The following is a 21,370-nucleotide window of genomic DNA, read 5'->3' as shown; positions in this document are numbered from 1 at the left end:
GACATTAATCAGCTCATGACTAAGGTCTTCTGTTGCCAGCACACAGATCTTCAGCAGAGCAGCTGACATCACAGCATATTTTACAGACAGAAAATAAAAGGCTTCCTTTACTATGTCCCTGCTTGCTTCAGATAAGGCTAGTGTCAACAAGCTTCTTCAGCCAACCACATGCAAAAGCACAGGAAAGCCCAGTGGCTGTACTGGAAAGCCTTGCAGCTCAACAGTCCTACAAACAAAACAGTCCTTCACATGAGCTTACAGACTGAAGGGAAGAAACAAAGAACGATTAGGTAGAATGAAACAACTTTTATTGGTAAAAACACAGGCTAGAAAAGTTCTGTAGAATCTGCCAAACTGCCCCAAAGCAGCATAAACTGTGTGTTATACATTGTTCCTGGCTGCTAGTCCAATCCAACATGAAACAACACCCCTGGTGAAAACTATATACCTTCCCTGGGCAGCAGGTTTATACAGATGCCTGTCAGTGTCATGCTCTTCTATGATGAGGCTGAAGATAAAGAAGGCTTTATAATAACGGTATAATGAGCAGTACAAAGGCTGGGTTCAAAATTAAAATGTAATTTTGTTAAAGGAGCCTATTTTTGTAAGGTATGGTCATAATTCAAGGAAAGTTGCTAAATGAAGACTCATTGACAGTTTAACACCAAACAAATACAGCTCTTTACTTAGGAAAATTTCCAAATTACCCCAAATAGGAAATTTCAAGAGCATTTCAGCATGTCATGGTTTTGTGTTTTTTGGTTCTCAGTATTCCGCATCAAAACATCACGTAGTGCACTGGGAGTTCAAGTGTTAATGCTCCAATTCCAGGCACCTATCCCTATACATTACAGAAGTCCTGGGATCTGGCCCTTCCGGGTGGGGCGGTCTCTTACTGCCTGGCAGTGGGTGCTGGAGGTGCTTTCCTGGCCGTTCCAAGCTTTTCAGGTTTGAGTCGGTTTCAGGAACTCTCTCTCCTATCTTATTTATTAGTCTTGATTTCAATTAGACTGTATTATATTGTGTTATCATGCATTCCAATATCATAGTTTAAAATAAGTTTTCCTCCATAGATCATTGCCACTGGTTTTTTTCCTTCCTTGAGCCCAGCTCCCATCTCCCTGTCCCTTTTCCCTTTTCCTTCCCATTTTGTGGGGCAGGGGCCTTCTGTCCCCATCACAGGCATAGATTGATCTAGTTAACTCCGTGACACAGCATATTTAGTTTTTCAGGCAATGTAACTACCATTTCCACTTAGCACAGAGGTAACATACAGTAAAAGATGTGCCTTGCCTTCCAGGCATTTTCCTTTCAAGTTGTGCTTTTGTGGATTCCTTGTAAAATGATAAGGATACTCCCTCACAGGGTAGAGCCTATGTAACACATGCTGTTGGATGGAAACTCAGCAATGGCTCTTACAGAAATATCTACATGAAAGCCTCCAGGCTGTCTTACAAGAGTATTTCAACCGTGGCACTGCTAGCTCACTGCTGTTTTAACCAGAGAGTAGCCTCCTGGTCTCAACACCCAAGACTCTGGTTATCATTGCTGATAAGAATTCACAAAGAAGTTACCTTCACACACATGCACACAACCACAATTGACAAAACAAGACTCTGCGTACTGCTCCTTTCTTCTGACTGTGCATCTGAACAGCCTGGTTTACCAAATGGAGTGCTCTTTGCCACACACCTTTCCCCTCTTTTGGAATTCTCAAAAATTAGAGGCTGAAGATTGCTCTTATACAGATTCTCTCTTCCTTGAAAAATTTTCTTTTTGTTAAGACATCCCTTTTAATTCCTTGGGATCACACTCATTCTTCAGTTACCTATTACCACCTTTTGTCTTCTGAAGTAGAGAGTTCATACCTACAGATGAATTTTTAAAGGCTCATCTAACACTGCAGTTACCAAAGAAGGTTTTTCACCACTGCTTCAGAAACCAAGCAGTAATGTGGGATTTTTGTTGCCTTTAGGGAGCGCAACTGGAGATTTTCATGCTCTGTGCTCTTTGATGCTGTTGCTGTGTGGACAGTTCTTCAGCCAGGACATGTGACTGGCTTGCAAAAAAAACCCAAAAACACTGATGTTGAGATCTACAGCTCAGTAGAAAAAATAGTTTTTCTTGTTTCACAAGGCAACAGATCCTTGACATTTAATAAATTCAGAAATGAATTAGACAAAAAGAGACCAGGAAGACAAAAACTCAGCAACTATTGCCCATGCTCTGTATCAATACACCACACTCTCATTAATATCCCACAAAGACAGAATTTCAAATGAAGGCATTTGTGCTAACAATCAATCGCATCCATGCAGCAGGCATTCAAGAGAATTGTAAAACTCATTTAGTAAGGCCACACAACTTTAGAAGTCCAGAATACTGAATAAAATAATTTTATTTGTATTTATTTGATTTTTTTTAACAAAGTTTATGGAATCTGAACGTAGACAGTAAAAGGTAACTTTTAACTGAGATTTAATATGGGAGATTCTCTACCCAAAAATATGTAAGACATTAAAATCAAAAAGATCCCCAAGGTTTTGTGCTATACTGTATGATATGTAAACAGATTTTGAAAATACTTTCCTATTATATACTTTGACACAGTATGCACAAGTTTTAAAAAATAAAATAAAAATGAATTTTAATTGCCTCAAGGAATTTCTTAGACATAAAGCCATTTGAAGAGCCATTTACAGTCTGCAGTGACAAACTCCTATGTAATCAAAATATCTCCTTTTTTCCCCACAATGCAGAATAACCCGCTGAAGGCAATCCCCTATCAAAGCAATGCCAGCAACACAGATCTGATTGCATGACTCCAGCACTTAAAAGAGCACATTGGTTATACATGGCTTTTAACCTTGGGCTACAATTATGCTACCAGAACTAAATTTGAGTCTGAATCAGTCGTGTAGCGATGTGCATGTTGTCTGAACACTGCTTAGAGTCCTTGTTTTCCACATCTGGTGAAGGTGGTGAAGGCGCTCAGAGGTTCTTGTGCTTACATTCAGGGCAGGATGAACTTTACAGATACCAGCTTCTCCAATTAGCGACAAGCCACAGATCCCAAAGTAGGCATGCAAAGCATCTGAAAGCAGGACAGAAAATGAAATATAAAATCATGTGCCTTTTTGGTTGTAGCAGACAAGTGCTCCTGGGAATTCCAGCACCTCTGGATAATCACAGACAAGAAAAACATACAGGTGCTATGCTCTACATGTGAGATTTGACATAAGAAGCAATTTCTGCTCAAAACGTCCAGCATGAAAACATGCTATACAATCTCTAAGATAGAGATGTTTTATGTTAGAGCAATTTTTGTCCACTACTTAATTTCCTCCTATTGCTCAAACCAAAAAACAAAAGAATTTGAAGAGCTAGAAACAATTTCCTTCAACAGAGCAAATGTTTTTTCCCAAACACAACAGATACTTTTTGACTGATTATGTAGTGGACTGCTGACTAAAACAAACCATCAAAAGCAGCAAAAACTATCAAACAACAAAACTTAGAAATATTTAAATACATGTATCTATAAATATCTTGAATATATATACCATCGCTTTACCTATCTTCTTCTCTTCATAAGCAAATATCCTTAAAACAGAAATTAATGAAGTGGCTTGATGACTGACCATGCAGTTGAATATGTTAGACAGGGAGAACTTGTCTTCAGGAAGTGCAGTATATTAACCCCTGCAGACAGTTGCACTTGATATGCACTAAAAACCATATACTAACATAAAGCTAACAGTTGTATATGGTTGTTTGGTGGGTTTAATCAAAAGTTCAACAGTTGTGCAGATCCGTAACAACTAAATACTTTTAGTCCTACCAAAAACACCTTTAGGAAGTCTGTGCACTCATCCATTTCAAGCTATAAAAGATTAATGCTTTTCAAGGCTGAAATACATCCAGTCTAAGTGTTCTGTTTCATAAGCAACTCACAAGTAAAGGAAACATTATGAAACTTTGCAGCTGCTCAGCTGTAGTTACAACACTATGTAACACCAAAGCAAGCAGTTTTGTAAATCAGTATTTCTACAGAGTAAACCTCACTTCAGTGCTTTACTTCATTACTTCAGTAATTGGTAAATCATTTTATCCTTCTCTTGCAACAATTCTAATTCACACAGGCTTCCAGTTCTCTTTACTGTTTATCATTTACAGAAAACAAATTAATAGACAAGAGCTGCTGCACAGCTGCCCAGCATCATGCAGCAGTATTAACATAAAAGTTTATTAAATCTAGTCATGATTTACGCCTAAGTCTGAAATAGTAAAAATAAAATCAAATGTTTTAGCTATGTGTTCTAGCATTTTGATCTGGGTAAGCAGCTGAACACCACACAGCTGCTCTCTCTCTTTTCCTCCTCCACTGCCGGCGTGATGGTGGATGAGAAAAGAAGAGCAGAAGTGAGAGAACTACTCAACTAAGATAAAGATATCAACAGGCAAAGCAAAAGCAGCAAAGCCAGCAAAGCAAAACATGGCCTTCATTCACTACTTCCCATTGGTAGGTAGATGCCTAGCCACTCCCCTGAGAGCAGGGGTCATCACACATAAAGGTTACGTGGAAGTCAAATGGTGTAACTCACGCAGTTTCCCCTTCATCTTTTATAGCTTAACATGATATTGTACTGCATGGGATATCTTTTTAATCAGCTGTGGTTAGCTATCCTGGCTGTCCCCTCCCAGCTCCACACTGGTCAGAGCAAGGTGGGACACTGCCCCACACAGACACATTCAGCTAAGTTTACCAGTAAATAAAGAACTTTAATAAAACACTGTAAGTGTTCAGTTCTGTTTTGAAGTATAAATAACAAAGCCAACACCCATGCCACCTCTACAAAAAAGCAATGGTATTACCACAGTGAAATTCCAAGATTTATCAGACAGAAACCTTTCCTATGTTTGACAAACGTAGAGATCATTATAAAGAAAAGTTATGTTCTCATTACATTGCTTTTTTCTGACAACAGAGCTTTGGACAACAGCAATGCTGCACGACATAAATGCTTGTGTTAGTAAAGTCTGAAATCTTGGTTGTGGAAAAAACATACAAACAGTGAAACAGACAGCTTGCCTTTCAGTTACTAGGCTGTAGGAAAATCAGTTGTGTACATGACATTGAAATTACAGATACATAGAAACAAATTTTGCAATGCTGCATTTATACTCATTCTTCAGATTAGAGATGCACTAACATTTCATTTTTTCTTCCAAGACAGGCACACAGACTTATGACACCATCTGCCTGATGAAGGAATCTCACAGTAAACACACTTCCTTTCTTCCCTTGGAAAAAATCCTAGAGCATTTAAATTCAGTAGTACCAAACATATCACTGATAAATAAGTAAATAACAAAAATTCAGTGAAGATACACAATTTTTATAAGACATAGGTTGTATAGATTGTCATAGATACAAAAAAAATTGGAATGCCAGCAAAACTTCTGTACATTCATAGAACAACTTGGTAAATCCTTAGAACCCTAGATCAACCCTCCTGTTCCCTTTCTGTTGGGCAGTCAGAACATTCAAGTTCAAAAGCAGATTACTCTGATGAGTGAAGGTAAGAGAGCTTGTTGTATGGAAAACAACAAGTGTTCAGGCAGGAATGTCCCATTAATGAATGACAAATAGAATTATTTTCTCCAAGTGATACTGACTGGTCTACATACTACAGAGCTTCAAAAATAGCTAGACCTCAGAAACTCAAGGTGATATTCAAGGGAACAGAGGGTGTCTATCCATCCATTTACCCCCTGTAAAGCAGGTTCCCTACAACAGGTCATACTTGAGTACATTATTTTAAAATATAGCTACAGCTTCTGAATAAACTTCAAAAAGATTACCTTATTAAGAAAATAAATGGTCTGAAATAACTTGCTTAAACCATTCATGAATTTATCCACTGAATAACATGTTATTTAATTGAACAGTTAAATATATATAGAAAGGCTTGTCCAGCTCTAAGCAGATAGTGACACTCCTCCAGAAACAGTCTAAACAACCATGTGCTTTTCCTTTAAATCATGAAAATCTCATTATAATTCTTTTTTTTTTTTCAATATAGTTTTTGAAATAGAATGGAGAAAAATCTTTCCTTATACCCCTCAGATGTTTGACTGCTGGAATGTACTTTCAGCTTTAAGTATGCTCATAATGATTTTGAAAAGTAAATTTACCTGGATGGCTATCTGGCCACTTGGCAAATCCACCAACAAGGCGATCTTGAGTTGAGAGGATGTAGTTTCTGTTTTTCTCAAAATTTGTGTATTGGAATAAGTTCAAGAGCTGAAAAGAAGTTAGACAGTAAGATACCAAATCTTAGTGTATTATTAATTTTAAAATACAGTGTCTATTTAAGGAGATATGTAGGGCAATTTAGCATTAACTTGGTAAGCCTGTTTGCAAGATGAAAGATCTTTACAGATCTATGCACATTTATGTACTCATGCCAAAGACGAAACTCCTCCTTGCAAAGAAATAATAGCGTGTTTAAGGATAAGGAACTGGAGATGCTTGTCAACCACAAGTGGAACATGAGCCAGCAGTTTGCCAACTGCTACTGTCTACGGCCAAGAAGGCTAGCAGTATCACAGAACCATCACAGAACCATCACAGAACCATCACAGAACCATCACAGAACCATCACAGAACCATCACAGAACCATCACAGAATTGTTTGAGTTGGAAGGGACCTTTAAAGGCCATCTAATCCAACTCCCCTCCAATGAACAAGGACATCTACAGGAAGACTAGGTTGCTCCATCCAGCCTGAGTCTGAATGTCTCCAAGGATGGGGCATCCACCACATCTCTGTGAAATCTGTTCCAGTGCTTCACTACCATTATGTAAAATACTTTTTTTCTTATATCCAATCTTTTATCTCCTTCATTTAGTTTGAAATCATTTCTCCTTGTCTTATCACAACAGACTCTGCTAAAGAGTCTGTCCCCTTCTTTCTTACAGCTCCCCCTTTAGATACTGAAAGGCCACTCCCATGTCACCCCAGGGCCTTCTCTTCCCCATACTACACAGCCCCAGCTCTCTCAGTCAGTCCTCATAGGGGAGGTGTTCCATCCCTTGGCTCTTTTTTGTGAACCTTCTTCTGAATATGCTCTAATAGATTCATGTCTCTACTGCACTGAGGATTCCATATCTGGATGCAGAATAGACTGGCAAGGATCACTTCCCTCACCCTGCTGGCCATACTTCTTTTGATGCAGCCCAGAATACAGTTGACTTTCTGGGCTGCGAGGGCACATCGCTGACTCATGTCCAGCTTTCCATCCACCAGTATCCCCAAGTCCTTTTTGGCACGGCTGTACTCTAATCTCCCACTTTGAATTGATAGTAGTTGTCTAAAACAGATGCAAGTTGAATTTGGCTTTGTTAAGCCTCATAATGTTCTCCTGGACTCACTGCTTAACCCTATCTAGTCTCTCTGGATGGCACCCACTCCCTCACGGGGATGAACAAGCACCAGTACCTTTTTTCCAGTTATCAGGGACTTCTCCTGATTGCTGTGACTTTTCAAATATCATTAAGAGTGGCTTGATGACTATATGAGCCAATTCTCTCAGGATTCTGAGATGCATCTTGTTGGGACACCCAGACTTTTCAGTGTTCAGATTCCTCAGGTGGTCATGAACCTGATTTCTGCTTCCAATGGGAAGGACATCGCTCCCCAATGCTCCCCTTCCAATCCATCTGCTCAAGGGGTGTGTGAAGAGTAGTTGCCAAAAAAGTTGTTGAGTACATCAGCCTTCTCCCTGTCTGTTGCTACCAGCCTGCCTATTGCTCACTGAGCCTTCTTGGACTTTCCTTTTCTGCTTGATATGCCCACAGAAACCTCTCATTCTTGTTCTTCATTGCACTCCTTGCCAAGTCCAGTTTTAGCTAGGCCTTGGCCTTTCTGACCCCATCCCTACACAATCCAGCAGAAAGAAGGAGTTACTGGAACAAGCTGCTCAGGGAAAGAGTGGAGTTACCATTCCTCGAGGTGCTCAAAAACATAGATGTGGCACTTATGGACATATTTTAGTGGGCAGTGGAGGTTTTGGGTTGATAGTTGGACTTCATGATCTCAGAATCATTAAAGTTGGAAAAGACTTCTATGAAATCAAAACAATTTCATAATTATCCTTTATTTGTTTTGTACACTACCTTCAATGTTGCTCCCACCCAAAAGGAATAGCAAGTGTCTACAGGTTTGTTGGGTCGTCCATGGTAACCATTTTGTTGTCTCATTACACACCACCTTCCTATTCTACTTAGTTCTTTTTCTGAAAAAACTTCCTCCAGTTTACCCATCAAGCACAGCGACGCAATACCACAGAATGTAGATCCACCTGTGAAGAAACAAACAGTTGCTGCAATGCTTAGATGTACAAATTTTCACAGAAGCCTGTATAATCTCAATCAGAACTAAGTAGTATTTAGTAGAACTTGTAGAACTACAATCAGTAGTAAAAATTAAATCAATGGATTCTAAAAGTATGAAAGTCTAAAAGAGTATGAAAGTGTAAAACCTAACAAATAAAAGCTCTTTACTTCATCATACATATTGAAGGAAAAAGAAACACCAGAGAAAAAAAAACTCCTCGCATAAGCCTGAATCTATTTTCTTAAAGCTGGAGGGACTCTCAGTGCTGTGCAATTTAGATTACATAGCAGTTCAAGAACAAATAAATGGTAGTGCAATAGAAAACATTTTTTTTCATATTAAACTTACAGAAGAAAAGCTATTGGGAGGTTAGCAATCAGACTGAAGCAGAGATGTCAAAAGCAGTGTCAGATACAATCCCTAACAGAAGAAAAACAGAACTGTCTGATCATGAGCAGAAAGCCCCATATATATATTGAAAAAAAAGAAAAAAGAAAAACCAAAAAACAGCACTGTTAGTACACTGTTAGTACAATTGGTGGCAACCAGTACAAGTTATGTTCCTAAGGAATTTTATTTTTTTTTAAACTGCAAGAAATTAGAAAAGAAACTCATGTTGTTTGTGTATCACTGTCCTCTGAGTCTGTTATCTGCAATGACAAAATTACAGCCTGGGAAATAACATACACAAACTGTTGTAAGATTTGGGGCCCAATGTTGCTTACACTGCTTTGGTGTTAGAAAACTCCAGCCACTCTACAGTTACTTTCATTCTGATGCTGAAACACAGAAACTGAAGCTAAATAAAGCTATCACTAAATTGTACTGAAATTCAGTTCAGCAACTAGGGGAATAACTTCAGTTTTTCAACTTTATCCTTTCTGAATGAAGAATACAGTTTGAATACTACAAAAGTTCAATTCAAAGGATAAATCTAGAAACACTGGATAGACTTAATGTCACATAAAAGTAAAAAGCTTCTTTATCAGGAAGAGATAACTATTCATCACACACAAAGCTACTTTGCTTATAAATATCTTGGAAATTCCTATCTTCACAACTACCATCTATTTATAAAACTTAAATGTTGCTTCAGGATTTGAGGCCACAGTCTGTCAAAGGAAATGTTTCTGGCTTTTACTAATAGCTGCTGAAATTGGAGATTATCAGGTGCAATGCACAAAATCTCTTGCTGATAAATCCACAGAGTCACAACGGTGCATACAGAAAAGATTTGCTCTGTCAGCAAGACAGAGAACTACAGGCAACATCTTTCAAGGTTCTTCAGATGAAAAATAATGGAGCTGATATCGGAAGAGCCCATCTGGTCTGATACTAAGCAGAAACTAAGGGAAGAAGGACAGTATTCTGAGGTATGTTTTTGATTTGCTCCTCTTCATCCCACTTCTTCAAAAGCAGAAAAGAAATACAGGCATGACATGACCTGAATTTCTTACAGCATTTCTCAATTACAGTTTTAAAACAAAGTATAGAACATTCTGACATTCTTACCATGAGATTCAAGTCCTGCTCCTTGTGCCAGGCCATTATCATAAGACTGAAGAAAAAATTGTAATGAACCCATTACTTTAGAGACAAATTACTTTTAAGGATATTGCAATTTCTCAGTTTAATAGCAAAATCATCATCAGACTATAACTACCATTTAAAAATAGTTAAATTCTGAGCCTACGCCTAAAAACCCTCTTAGCGCAAGACAGTTAACAAATATTTAAGTTTTGTAAAGACAGCTTTTAAGACTTTAATTGAGCTCATTTTAGTTACAATGTACACTAAAGGTCTGAAATGAACAACCATTTCTTTGTCAAAAGAGGTAAAGTATGTCATTAAATAAAAAACAAACACCTTTTTGTCTTTATACAAAGGGAAAATTCAGAGGTATTTCCAATCAAAATTAAATGCATAAATGAAATCTGTCTTTAACTGAAAAGCTTTTAAAGCCTTTTTATTTTACAAGTGTTTATACAACATTTAATAACCAATACACTGTCACTGCACAAATACCAAACTTTTTAGAGGGAACACAAATTACTGAACACTTTAACTTTCAAAGTTAAATTAGATTGCTCCTACTGGCCAACTGATGATTGGTTCATGTTCTGATTAAACAGATAACTTTTCTTTTTTTTTTTTTGCCAAGTTCCAACAACAAATTTCTCATGCTTTCTTCAAAATGTTTAGCAGAGGCTAGGAAATACAGAACATCTTGACAGTGTGCTGCTGACTCCTATAGTCATAGCTGAAGAACATTTAGCAATCTTTAGATTTAATCTAAGAATTATTTTACAGGTCTGTTGTCAAAGATCCCTTTGGGGAGGAAAGAAGAAACAGAAGTAGATGCAGAAGCTGCACACATTAAAACAGTATTTTTATTTCTTAGTTTTTGAGTAGCTGTTGTCGCTTTAATGAGCTAGAAAGACTAAAACATAACAGACAACCTCAAACTGCAACTTGACCTTCCAGAGTATGATCTAGTCAATTTTAAATAATAACCACCAACATCTGAATGTTAAAATACAGCATAAAGTTACTTCAAACTCTTTGCAGTGCCTGTTGCAATGGCAATCCAAATATGCTTTCTTACTCTAGAGGCTCACGACTTGCTGAACAAAGGAAACCTGAATAGCAAAACTGTATTGCTAAAGCTAATTAATACTACAAACATTGACTGTAAGAGGAGGCAATTTGCTTAATGCATACCAAAGTAATTAGCTCTGGAGAAAAAGCAAGACAGTGGTTGTAGGTTACTGTAACATGAAAGCTGTGTAGTAAAATACTGCCCTCAGAAAATGCGTAAGCCCAGTTAAGAACAGTTCTTACTCCAAACTCTAAACTTTCACTCTAACAGCTACACAAATAGCTTTTACATCATAATTAAATTATATCTACAGATTTATATACATGCATTTTCAGATGACGCTATTATATAAGGAGAAAAAAAAAAAAGCAAAACAAATGCTGCACTTAAAAATTCTTTCAACATCTCTACCAAATTTGAGGTAAAACAAGAAACTTTAAGAACTGGAGCATTTTAGAGTCCATTTTTGCTGACGTCATTCTAAATTTCAGCATCTGAGTATCCATTCTTTTTGAATTGGTGATGCATCTGACTTTTGACTATTAAAGCCAAAACTGAAGCAAACTGAGAAAGATTATGTAATTAAAACCTGTCAATTCCAATGACAATAAAAACAGATTTTTTTTTTCTCTCCTCGGTAATCAGAACTGCACTAACATAGAAGATCTTAAACATGACTGGGCCCAGTACTGACCCCTGGAGAACTCCACTCCAGGACTCCAACTTGACTCTGCACTGCTGATCACAACCCTTTGAAATTGCTGTGACCTTTATCTGTACTGAATTCTATCTCAGAGTTTTCACACTGTACTACTAAAGAGAAAAAATTAGAGAAAAAATAAGCTGAGGAATTAAAAAACTTTTTACAAAGATTGCCTTGTCTGAACATCATTCTTCATACAAATAAGCTGCACTTCACATATACACCAGTGTGAACTGGAAAAAGTCTGTGAACTACACTTGCTCCATCTATTTGATAGTGATGACATACGACAGTAAAACAAAACGACACCTCTAGCAGCTTACTGAAATAGAACTAATCACTTCCAAATTCTGTACAAAAGAACACTTCTGAGAATACTCACCATACTTCTTCTAATATAGTCTATAGCTTTTTTCATATCCATGCCTGACCAGTTATCGAGTATGTAGCAGATACAGGAAGCACAGTACACAAACCTCATATCATTCTCACTTCCTTCTAGCACTGCACAGAAACTGCAAAGAAAAGTTTGTCTTGTTAGTGCCGTGTAGCTTCTTACATCAGAGATTACAAAAAGCATTTTGGAATTGAGTAGTTTTTTCTTTCAAGCATAGTTACCTACGTCTGCTTACAGCATATACACAACTATAATAATATAAAATACACCTGATTTTCTTTCCAGAAGGTGAATTTTTAGCTAAGCCAAACAAAAGGAAGAGAACTATTAATATTTAGAGGCTTGCATAATTCTACTTCTAGCAGTGACACTGCTCTTTACTTAATCAGAGATGTCAACACTTAACATTCTTTCACCACATACTGATATTTAAGTTTCTATCCTAATACTTACTGTCTTCAGCAGAATTCTTTGCCTTCTTTGAAATCTTCACAGCCTACATGACTTTTTTGACCTTAACTTCAGGATCAGATTTCCTTGCATGTATAAATGTAACTCCATCACCTCCATCACTATTTCTAGCAGAAATACTTAAAGCTACATGCAAAGAAATTTTCAATTTCTTGTGGTTATGTTCTTTCCATCTCTGAGAAAAGTTTTGTTTCATATAACATTACCCTGCTTAATCTACTTCATAATCTCTGCTTCCTGAGATTCTTAAAAAGAACACAGGTGCTGTGATTTGCTATCTGCCAAGACTCTGCACAAAGAACTAGTTCAGATATTTTAAAAGTTAAACCACAGCAAGAAGCCAGCACAACAAAACCATATTTTAATAAGTCCACTGTCAGATCTATTAAAATAATAATAAAGGTACTTCTGACTCTGGAGACAGTCTTTCAAGGACCACTAGGACACTCCTCCTTTAGCCCAGGATTCAGTTCTGTAGTCTATCATCCTGTTGCATACAGAAGCCTCCAATATATTAGGAGATACATTTTCTTCTACTAACCCCAGTGACGCCAAGCCATCTCCTCTGCAGCTCAGATGGGGATGAATGCTGTTGCTTTTGGGATATGGCAAAGATTTGTATACGGTTCTGGGGAATTAGGACACTTCTTAAGATGTGCAAGTGTTGTAGCTTAACTTCATCCCGTACTGAAGGTTATCCAAATACTTCAAATCATATTCAGCGAAGACCAGGTAGAAAAGCAAATGCACACGTATATTTAAATTGCATACTTTGTAATAGTTGCAAGCCTTTTACTTAATAAAAGAAACTAAACCTGACCGTAGAATACTTACAGTAGATTAACATCCAGAAAAATTCTTTCCTTCATTCAGCTTACTTCATTATTTCTGTATGCACAACATACTCAGTGCCTTTGCAAATCCTTTCTCGTTGGTACTCTAAAAGTGTTTTTTTCACAGGTATCAAAGTATGCATTACACTAGAATTTGATGCCTATCCAACATTTCTATGCCAGAGATAGCAAAGAACTCTTGTTTCTTCTGGGGTCAAGTTGACCCTCTTTAGTAAGGAGAATGGAAAACGGCATCAACTGTAAGAGTTACCAGTCTGCACATTAAAACTGTATGTGTCACAAATATGTTGGAATTAATTGCATGCAGCTTATTACTGTAATGAGGCAAGATGACAAGCAATTGCTTCAAGACACTAGTGTGCTGGGAGCACCTCATCCATCACTCCGTCTTTTGGACACACTTCAACAACAGAAGTGGTCCAATATCTGTAACAGGAACGCTCCGAGCAATGGAACAGGCACCTCCAGATGCCATGCCTGATGCACCTCCAAATGAAGAAACTGCTGGCTAAGGGCATACCAACAAACAGAGATGTACATACAATTACATAGCTGTGTCTGTAAATAAATGAGAGTCGCTCTGGAGGTAGTGGTTTCATCGTAAAGTAAAACAGTTCCATCACAAACAATGTTTCTAAAATTCTGCATTTCTTAAATATTCTTTCAAAAATGATATTCAGTAAAATTTCTCAACAGGAACAGATCATGTCTCCAAGCAGAAGTTTTCATTATCCACTTTAGTCTGCACTGACATCTGCTACTGTTCAAAATATAAAAGCAACCAGGTGTAGATTAAGCAGTATTTATGGTCTATTAAAAAAATGCATGTAAAAAGGATGTATCTCAAAATAAAATTTAGTAATATATTATACTCCCATTTATAATTAAAATTTAGGCTAACTCATCCTATATATTGTTATCCTGAATCTCTCAAAACTGAATCAAGTTCACCACTTCAGAAAGCAGAGCAAACATCATCTTAACACTGCTCCATGCTATTGCAAAAAAAACCCAAACAGAGAATATGAATACTGAAAACCTCACCTACATGAAAGATACAGCACAAAATACCCTATTCCTAAGAGCAATTAACTTTTCAATAATAAATATCCATGATTGTAAGCAAGCTTCACAACTTTAAGTATGAAAAGCGAATCTAGACACAAAATACTGTTTGGTCTTGTACCCTATCAGGTATACTTAGTGACCTCCACCAAAATGCCTACTAACTAAGAGAATATATTGTAATTTTCAAAGAATCATGTTTTTCATGCCTCACACTACACCAAGGTTTTATATTCACCTTACAAAGAGTTATAAAATATGTCTTTTACCTTCCATCCTCTAGCTGGAGAGCTCTCAGTCCTGCCAGTAAGGCATCTTTATTTATTCGACTTAAATCATCTCCAAGAATAAGCAGACACGAAAGACCCGTGTAAGTCATTGCTATGTGCCCGCTATCATAAGGATGAGATACATCTGAGCCCTAGAAGAAAAAAAGCAAGAAATAAAAGACTGAAATATTGTCACATCTTTTGTCAGGCATCCAATTGAAAAAGAAAAAAAAAAAAGGAAAAAGAGGTAAACAGTTAATTTCTCTTCACTGATTAGGCTTAAACTGAAGGCATTCCATTCAAACTTTCTGAGTCAAATCAAACTACTTTACAGTTCTGCTACCTTTGTCAGTAGGTCAGTATGAAAGTTCAGAAAAGATCTTTTGCAAAGGCTGTATGCTTAACGCAACAGTTAAGCATATAAACTATATCAAAGTTTATCTTGGCACATCACTGGACGTTAGCTTCCTTGCAGTTGGGTAGGCTGACTATTAAAGAGCCAAACCTCTGGAGATCCTCTCCATATAGATTTTAGAATCTAATCTACAAGAAGAAAGCAGTCCAGGGGATTACTATCAGTCTCTGTCATCTGAAGCAATAAAAGATTAGCACCTCACTTATTTTCATCTCTGCTTTAAAACAATAATCACAGCTTAAGCAAAGTATTTAAAGAGCAAATAAAATCAATTGAGAAGCTTAAATGAAAGTTAAATAATGACAGCACAAATCACAAAAAGAGGGAGAGAAGACAATAACATGCTTGGGCTAGAGTTTTTATTTTTGCCTGTGATGTAAGCACATCCTGGATTGCACCACTGGTTGACAACACAAACCACAAGTAACAAGACGGTTTTGGTACTTAGGCTTATTCATTCTGCAATATTATTTTTGTTTTTAAACATGACAAAAGCTATTTCTAAACTGAGCAGCCACAACAAGCAAATTTTCAAATTACAGTTTGTCTCAACCAGAGTCCACTTTTGCCCCTGAGGTGCCAGTGCTCCCATCACTCTCTAATGATCCTCACATCTCACAGTCACAAAAACACAGCACGGCTGATGTTGGCAGGGACCTCTCTATGTATCTGATCCAAGCACTGCTCAAGCTCAAGCTCAAGCAAGGACACCTAAAACAGGGTGTCCAGAAACATCTCTATCTGGCTTTCAGAGACCTCCAAGGAAGAGGCTGCACAGCCTCTTTGAGCAAACTATGTCAGGGCTCTGTCACCCACACAGCATAGAAGTGCTTCCTGATGGTCAGAAAGAACCTCCTCTTTCAGTTTGTCACAATTGCCTCTTATTGTGGCACTGGACAACACTGAAAAGAGTCTGGCTCTGCACTCTTTTGCACTCAGGAGGAAGAAGTTGGCCACCCATACCAATACAGGCATTGTAAATCTAACAATACCCCAAATCTTCTTTTCAGAATGTTTTCCCTATAAGATGTGCATTATTATGAGCCCAATATTTGTGATGCATTAGCTTATTTCAACTACAAGAACCTGCTCCAAAAATCCAGGCAGAAAATGCAAGACTGTGTCAAGAAGGCAAAACAAATCTTTCCTGTTTTTCTCCAAGTGAAAGCATATGCTATTTACCTCAATGTTATAAATAGTTCAGGAGCTGGTTTTCCATCTAGCTCCTAAAACTGTCACATAACATTTTAACATTTTAAGTTTGAAAATATCTAGACCCATCTGACACTGTAAGAAGACAGTTAGTCCAGATTTTCAAAACTTTGTGTAACTTCAGTAACTTCAAAGCTGAGAGAACACAGAATCCAGAGCCAACTCAGAAAAAAAAAATCTAATTCTAAATGATTCATTTTTAAATGCAGAGATAAAAGTGTCCTTAAAAAGTGACTTTTTAAGTTAAGATTGTCAAGGATTTTTAAGACTGTGCTGTGACTTGGTCAAGTTTTTATTTTATTCTTGTTACCAATGCAAAGAGTTGCAGAGACACCACCATCAAACGCTAGAAGAATAACAGCTGAAAACAGAAAGGAAAATACAAACAAACAACAACAACCAGAAGAGCTATCCTGAAAACATTTAGCAAAGTTGAGAGAATCTAATGTACGTCTTCATTCTTTTGTACTATCTTGTAAGGTTCATAGTTTCAAGAGATATTTGGCTACCTCCAGCATGGAAGCTTGCCGGAGCACAAAAATGAAACCACTATAGTGGCATGTAATAAATAAACAACTGCCAATGCAAGTCCAAAATGCTTACCAGCATTTAAAATAATGAATAAAGAAAAATTACAAGGCCTTAAACATTACTGAAAGTTACTCAAAATGTTTATTTTTTGAGTCATTTCAGAACACTTTCAGCCAAGAGTACTGCAAATCCTTTAAACCTTTGTATGCCAACATGTCAACCGTGCTTCCTTTAACACAGAAGTAATAACAAGGCATTACCAATAGCTTTAACAAATGCTTTAATAAAAAAGCACAACTATCTGGAAATGCTTTTCTAGAGATAATGAATGGACAAACTTGTAACTGACTTCCACAGGCTACATGATTCCATTCCTTTGTTCCATCTGTAGACTGGTTGACACATTATAAGGATGGCCTGCAATACATTTCCTGAAAGGGGAATGTTTAAGTCTGAGGCATGCATGTTCTATTGGACATTAGCATCACTGAGCATTAAATTAGAATACTAAAAAAATACTAGCCACTCATGGATAATGTCTTTGCTATTTCTGTATTTTTGTCTTAAGAAAGCTATACAAGATGTCAGAATTATATGCAGAACTCACCCATCCAGCTTTACGCACTAAGGAGGACTTAAAAAAGCTTACAGAACACATGCATTGGTTCACGTACTACATTGCATGACGCTGACTCAAACCTTTGACAAAATTTGACTGAGCATTTTTATGATCTCAGTCTGGTAAAGTTGTCTTTATTCATTTTATGATGCTGCTATACCACAGTAAGAGCACATCAACATAAAACAGTATTATTCTGGACAAAACGTCCAACATACAGATAGACAAATTCATAAAGTGATGGGCTAACAACTGGCTGGCAGATCATGCACAAAGGGGCTATAGTGGAGGTAAATGTGCTATCAGGCTGGCACCTAGTCTCCAGTGGGGTTCCACAGGGCTCCATGCTAGTGCCAATTCTTTTAAGTGTTTTCATCAATGTCTTGGGATACAGGACTTAAAAATCTACGAAATCAGTTTGTGTATGACACTAAACTGGGACGAGCTGTTGACTCACTTTTGAGGGCCTTGCAGATGACTTGCAGAGAGATCTTCAAGAGAGATTTGCAGGCAAACTAGAGAGCTGGGCAATCACCAGCCATGTGCAGTTTAACAAATCCAAGTATGAACTCTGCACCTGTGACAGGACAACCTTAACTATACGTACAGACTGCTGTTACAGTGTCCTCACGTTGAGCACTGCCTGCAGATTTGGGCATGATTTGGGCAGATTTGAGGATGGAGAAGAGACTAAAGGGGAAGATGTATGAGGAGTGGATGAAGTCCTTTGATTTGTTGAGCCCAGAGCAGAGGAGCTGAGGGGAGGTCTCATGGTGGCTGCAGCTCTCACATGGAGTGAAGGGGCAGTGCTGAGTGTGTCCTCCAGTGGCAGCAACAAGGTCCAAAGAAATGGCATGGAGCTGCTTCAGGGGAGGGTCATGATGAGCGAGAGAAAAAGGTTCTTCACCCGAGGTTGGTGAGGCACGGAAAGAGGCTCCTCAAGATAATGGCCATGGCCCCAAGTTGCTGAAGTTCAAGAAGCATCTGGACAATGCTCTCGGATACAGGGTTTGAACTGTGAGTGAAGGCGGCAGTTGGACACAGTGATCCTTCTGAGGATCAATATCCTGACTTGAGATATTCTGTGACTGTGGATTTATTTAGGTGAATGATTAAAAAACAACTGGTTTTGTTCCGGCTAAATCTATCATTTTTTAATATACAAATATACTGACATGACTGTCTACTATTTTCTCTTTAAACTTCAATTATCAGTAGAAATCCTACAATATTTAGGCTGTAAGCAGAAGTTTTGCTTCCTTCCCTTCAACTCAGTGTATTGTATGATTGTTACTGAGATTAATTCCAATTAAAACAGATAATTAATTCATTTTACTATAGAGCTCACTGCAGACACCATCTGTAGTGTAGAAATAAATAAATATCAAAGCAAATCAAGAGACAGAAAACCTTGCCTATCATGTGCTACTGTATTAGCTGATGTTGAGATGTAAAAATTCTCTTCACAATTATTTTTCCCTTGTTAGAAAGCATAACTTACAAAAATTGCTGCTATAAGTATCTGATGGACTTACAATGCAAAAAAAGTTATTGGTGGGCTAGACTAGATGAACACTCCTGAAGACTACTCAGAAACATAAAGTTGTGCTGCTAAGAGAGAGTAAAAATGAGGCCAGAACACACCTCACATTTAAGCCAATTCAAGCATTTTCACATAACAATAGTCACAGGTATAGAAGTACATCTACCTTTGCTCTCAATCTCACGCTGCAGGATAAATTCAGCAGGATTTTAAATCTGACTATCTTAAATAGCAGTAAAATAAAATATTTATAATTCAGTGCTTTTTTAGGCTTTTCATGTACTTTTTAAAGAAGTTTGATTCTTCATTCTCAAGCACACTAAAAAAATACCCCAGTTCTTTCAAATCTTTCCTGCATAATTGCACATACAACCCTCTTCTAACCAGATCAGACCTTCTGTTAGCTGTTACTGTTAGCAGCCTCTGCTTGCCTCTTTTCTTCCCTGCAGCAAAGGCACTTTCGTTTTGTACATAGCCTTAATGTGCTTGAACTTCACTTACAAGGGCAACACAGGATCCTTCCCTTAGAGTCACTGACTAGCTGGGATGAGCAGAGGCTTCCTTATGTTTGAATGGATCCCAAGGGCAATTAAATATCCATGCACAATGATACGAAGAAGAAGAATGAAGAACAACACATCCCGCACCATTTAATGTTGACTTTTTCTGCCCTTCTCTACTTGATAGCTGATATCTAGAGAAGTTTTCCTATGCACTGCAGATCAGAAAAGCAGAAAATGCAAAAAAAGCATTCTCTGCTCTTCTGATCAAACCACAGCTTTTACTTTAGTTTCTTCACTGACTCTGAAATACAAACATCACCATTTTAGAAGTACTGCATGATTCTTAAAAGTACTGGAAGTGTTTCAATGTATTAACAGTCGTTAAACCCCTACTTTCTAGGTATTGCAGAATTCCTCAGTTATTGCTATAAAAATACACAAGACAACTTACAGCCTACTTGATAAAACACCTCTTCAAATACACATAACTGACCTTGGAGGGATTGAATGGTATCCCTAAATATGAAGAGCCTCTGAATCCACAGCGATTCAAGTTTGATTCTGGAAAAGATAAAAAATAAAGATTGAACCAGTTTGCTTTGCTGAAACATCCACTATTAACCATAATTCTCTATTCAAAATCAAGATGTTTGTGCAACATCATTCACAGTACTATCAGAATTTGCACGTGTTCTACAGTATGTTCCCAACTTCAGTCTAATATCATTCTGATTAGTACAAACAATAACAAACACTGAACAACATACCAACCAAACACAAACCCAAAAGCTTAATTAATTGTATTGTCACAACAAAACAAGAGATTTTTTTATTTTTTTTTTCTCAATTTGGCGGAGATAGCTGTTCACATCAGCAGAGAATTTTCCTTCAGGCTCCCACAATTCAAAAAAACACCAAAAAGATTACTTCCCTGTAAGAATGCCCCAAGTTAATAGAATCTTTCCTTCTCTGATTTCCTGACTGTCAATCTCTGTTCCCAAGAAGAATTGTTTTATGATACTTTGCAACATGTACAAGGACAAACACACTATCTGTTGTTTCAAGCTAGCACTGTTTGAGAGATAAAGTTAAAACAAGGTGAACAGCAATTTTTTTTTAATTTGAGCCATTCCTCCCCCTCATTCAAAACACAGGTAGAAGAATATTTTCACTGCCAAACACCCCTACTAGTGATTCTGTTATGATGTTTTAAACATATCAGAATATCTAGGCATGTATTACACAGAAGCACACGAGAAATATTTTTTAGAGTCAACTACTGTACAGCCTTTGCACAGCCAATACTCTATTTCTTTACTCCTCAGAATTAGAAAGTAAAAGTCTAGAAACTACTGTTGTCCCACAGTACTCAAGTGTTCTTAAGTTATCTCTATATGGTTGTTTTTTTTTCCTTCAGCCTTGGATCGAAAAGCCCTCTTGGAGATTAGGGAAAGTTGCACTCTGCTACAATAGCTGCTGCAAAAGTAATACCATCTATTTCTGTTGGCCCACAGCTTCAGAAGTGGATATTGGTGGTTGAACTTTCCCACCAGTACTGTTATGTTTTGTTGCTGTAACAGGCAGCAGTGAAGGAACGGCGTTACCAAATGCCATCTGACATGGAAGCACATATAAAGCAAAGGTATCTAAACGAGTTCCTTCATGGGGAAAAAGCGTCATGCACTGACACTCAGCGGCACTTGCTGAATGTCTGTGGAGACCAAACAGTGTTTGTCAGCATGGTGAAGTAGTGAGTGGTGCATTTCAGCAGCGTGGATGGCAACAGC

At 37.6% G+C, this 21,370-nt stretch overlaps 1 protein-coding gene across 1 annotated transcript in view; it reads right to left on the bottom strand.

The window, feature by feature from the left end:
• Positions 1–2,380: 2,380 nt before the first annotated feature.
• Positions 2,381–21,370, bottom strand: part of PGGT1B (protein geranylgeranyltransferase type I subunit beta) — a 33,962-nt gene continuing 14,972 nt past the window's right edge. The window contains 8 exon segments of the mRNA XM_085213195.1: positions 2,381–2,960; positions 2,963–3,094; positions 6,199–6,307; positions 8,183–8,367; positions 9,915–9,960; positions 12,087–12,219; positions 14,761–14,912; positions 20,077–20,144. Of these exon segments, the coding sequence (XP_085069321.1) occupies positions 2,893–2,960; positions 2,963–3,094; positions 6,199–6,307; positions 8,183–8,367; positions 9,915–9,960; positions 12,087–12,219; positions 14,761–14,912; positions 20,077–20,144 (893 nt within the window). The 3' untranslated portion in view covers positions 2,381–2,892.

Source organism: Meleagris gallopavo, chromosome Z (assembly GCF_905368555.1).
Source record: "Meleagris gallopavo chromosome Z, MGAL_WU_HG_1.1, whole genome shotgun sequence".
Taxonomy (NCBI): Eukaryota; Metazoa; Chordata; class Aves; order Galliformes; family Phasianidae; genus Meleagris; species Meleagris gallopavo.
This window is presented reverse-complemented; position numbering and strand designations above follow the sequence as displayed.